The following is a 3,643-nucleotide window of genomic DNA, read 5'->3' on the forward strand; positions in this document are numbered from 1 at the left end:
TAAGCAATGTTTAGATTATATTCACCTCCTTCTTGAGGACAGAGCCAAACAAGACACCTTCAGCTGGTCAAAATGTCCAAAGCCTGAAGTAACTGAATATTACCAGCTAGTTATAGAGGATTTGGGAGGAGGGGTAAAAAGGGAAATATTTTGCTTCTAGTTCTGTGCTGCTAAGATAGTGTAGGCTAAGCATATGGCTTGCAGCCAGCAAAGGCATCAGATACTATGATGAGAAAAGCCTCATTAATAATATTTAGCACTGACAAAAGGCTTTCAAGGGAAAGACAGACTTTTGTTCTGGGAATGATGGATGCAGTCTTACCTGTTAGCCCTATTTTCAGAAGGACAAAGAGGACTGTCATAAGTTTCTTTATGCTTTCAGATCCCACACATGACATGGATTGAGCAACAGGTTTCTGAAGGCAAAAGGACTGGAAGTCTAATTGCCTACAAAATGTAGTATTGTCTCCCAGGGAGATTGGGTAATGTGTGGTGGTAAACAAACAAAGAGCAAGCTCAACTGTTTGATACCTGGAGAAGGGACAAATCCTACGCACTCCAAATCAGAAAGTGTATTTACCTGTGTTTTTCCCCAGCTGCAGTTCAGTGTATGACAGGTTGCCTCCATCTGTGAGCAGCCAGATGCCACCGCCGTGCTTGCATCCTGGCAGTGGCATTTATAAACGGAGGTCTACGAGCCACAGGCACGGAGCGCCTCGCTCAAGGTCAGCTGGAGAGCCCGCAGCGGGAGCAGGCACAGCACCGAGGGCTCCTGGCTCCAGCATCGGGGCACTGGTCGGAGCTAGCGGTGTCCAGCCCTCGTCGGGGGTCTGCCTGCAGGGGCAGGGGCAGGTTTTGACGGTGGACGGGTGGGGAGGAAGAAGAGCAGGGGGGTGCCACCGCTTAGGCGAGCTGCTGCAAAGCGCCCGGCCGGGGAGCAGCCCCCTGCAGCTGGTTACACGCGGGGGGACCCCAGGGCCGCCCCCCTTCCCTCCCCCCCGGGCTGGGGCTGCAGCATCTCTCCGTACCTAGGCGTGTGGGTGCCGGCGTGCGTGTCCCTGGGTGCCTCTGTCTGTCCCCGCGTGTCCGTCTGTCCCTCCATCGCCGTGTAACCGGCGGGGTCTGTGTGTGTATGTGCGCGCCTGCGTGTGCGCGCAGCGGGGAGGGCAGAGCCGGGCGTGCCGTGCAGCAGAGCATGCCGTGCTCGTGGCCGTGACCGGGACCGTGACCGTGGCCGGGACCGTGGCCGGGACCGGAGAAGGAGCTGGGGCGCTCCGGCAGCCCCGCGGAGCCGCCGTGCGAGCGCGCCGAGGCGCAACAGGCGGGGCGGCTCCTCCCGGGCGGTGAAGGGGAGGCGGTGGGGAGCGGGCACGGGCACGGGCACGAGCACGGGCACGGGCACGGGCACGGGCACGGGCACGGGCACGGGCACGGGCACGGGCACGGGCACGGGCAGGGAGCGGGCGGCATGCGGGCGGAGGAGCCGCTGGCGCTGGCGGCCCCGCGGGCGGGCGGCGGCGAGGCGGAGGCGGCGGGCGAGGAGCGGAGCGGCGGCGGCTGCTGCAGCAGCGAGCGGCTGGTGATCAACATCTCCGGGCTGCGCTTCGAGACCCAGCTGCGGACCCTCTCCATCTTCCCCGACACGCTGCTGGGGGACCCCAGCCGCAGGGTGCGCTACTTCGACCCGCTCCGCAACGAGTACTTCTTCGACCGCAACCGGCCCAGCTTCGATGCTATCCTCTACTACTACCAGTCCGGGGGAAGGCTCCGGAGGCCGGTCCACGTACCCCTCGACATCTTCCTGGAGGAGATCCGCTTTTACCAGCTGGGCCAGGAGGCCATCGAGACCTTCCGGGAGGACGAGGGCTTCATTCAGGAGGAGGAGAAGCCCCTGCCCCAGCACCACTTCCAGCGCCAGGTCTGGCTGCTCTTTGAGTACCCTGAGAGCTCTGGGCCAGCCCGGGCCATCGCCATCGTCTCTGTGCTGGTGATCCTCATTTCCATCGTCATCTTCTGCCTGGAGACCCTGCCTGAGTTCCGCCAGGAGCCCAAGGGCTCCCAGCCTGGCTTCGGGGAGGCAGCAGTGCCTGGGGACGACACGCTGCTGCTGCCACCACCGCCGCCACCGAGTGGGACCCCACAACCCCTGCGACCTGCCACCGGTGCGGGCCCTTTCTTCACTGACCCCTTCTTCCTCATCGAGACCCTGTGCATCATCTGGTTTTCCTTTGAGCTCCTCGTGCGCTTCTTTGCCTGCCCCAGCAAGCCCGAGTTCTCCCGTAACATCATGAACATCATAGACATCGTGGCCATCATCCCCTACTTCATCACCCTGGGCACGGAGCTGGCCCAGCAGCAGCAGCAGAAGCAGCAGCCTGGGAGTAGCAGCAACAACGGGGGCCAGCAGCAAGCCATGTCCTTGGCCATCCTCAGAGTCATCCGCCTGGTCAGAGTCTTTAGGATCTTCAAGCTCTCCAGGCACTCCAAGGGGCTGCAGATCCTGGGGAAGACTCTCCAGGCCAGCATGAGGGAGCTGGGCCTCCTCATCTTCTTCCTCTTCATTGGGGTGATCCTCTTCTCCAGTGCTGTCTACTTTGCAGAGACCGATGACCCTGATTCCCTGTTCACCAGCATTCCTGATGCTTTTTGGTGGGCAGTGGTGTCCATGACCACTGTGGGCTATGGGGACATGTATCCTATGACAATTGGTGGCAAGATTGTGGGCTCCTTGTGTGCCATTGCTGGTGTGCTCACCATTGCCCTGCCTGTCCCTGTCATCGTGTCCAACTTCAACTACTTCTACCACCGAGAGACTGATCATGAAGAGCAGTGCCAGTATACCCATGTCACCTGTGGCCAGCAGCAGTCACCCTTCTCTGAGCCCAAGAAGGGGGACAGTAATCAGTCTCTCAGCAAATCTGAATTCCTGGAAGCAGAAGACCTGGAGTCCATGAAATATTCCAACTTCATTCCCCCCAACAACCAGGGTTTTAAAGAGAAGAAAATGCTGACAGAGGTGTGATCGGTTTTGTTGTCATGGGTCCAGACAGAGCTGCAAGCTGCTGCACAGCCGTCTTCCCACTAGCAGCTGGGTCTGTTCAGCATTTACATACCAGACTGTGAATTGTGATACCGTAAACAGAGTGATTGTGATAATGGGCTCTTCTCTGCTGATTTGCTGTTTCTCATTACTGTGTGCAGTCAGAAATGTTCTTGCTTTATTCTGTGGAGTGCTAGCTGTCATCCCCACTCCCTCATGAATGTCTTTTCCTTTTTTTTTTTGGAGACCGCTGTAATCCAATATTAGCTCTGAAGCCTAACCTTTCTACTCTGCTAGCAAAGAAACCCTTGCCACAACTTAAGCTGAAGGATTCAACAGGGAGTAAATAGTTAAAGGGGCTACAAACATCTGGCTCAAGCTGTGCCCTTCGTTCCTGTGCCAGTGCAGTGCCCTTGGCTGTGGGATCAGTCACGCCTGCCATGCCATTGCCTTTGAATAATGGAAATGCTGTAGCCAGCATCACAGTGAGTTCTGTAGCTGTAAGGAAAAAGTCAACAAACAGATGCCTTTCTTCTTTGCAACACTTGGCATGCTGAAGACCCTCTTGGTTTATGTTTCGAAAAAGGTGCATAGATCTAAAAG

At 57.5% G+C, this 3,643-nt stretch overlaps 1 protein-coding gene across 1 annotated transcript; it reads left to right on the plus strand.

Annotated features, from left to right (window-relative positions):
* Window positions 1-1,468: 1,468 nt before the first annotated feature.
* Window positions 1,469-3,022, plus strand: KCNA6 (potassium voltage-gated channel subfamily A member 6; the record flags this gene model as incomplete). The annotated part of the gene is made up of 1 exon (XM_084288726.1): window positions 1,469-3,022. One exon carries the CDS (start codon window positions 1,469-1,471, stop codon window positions 3,020-3,022), a length of 1,554 nt encoding a protein of 517 aa, XP_084144852.1.
* Window positions 3,023-3,643: the final 621 nt, after the last annotated feature.

Source organism: Netta rufina (genome assembly GCF_964035555.1).
Source record: "Netta rufina genome assembly, chromosome: 1".
Lineage (NCBI taxonomy): Eukaryota > Metazoa > Chordata > Aves > Anseriformes > Anatidae > Netta > Netta rufina.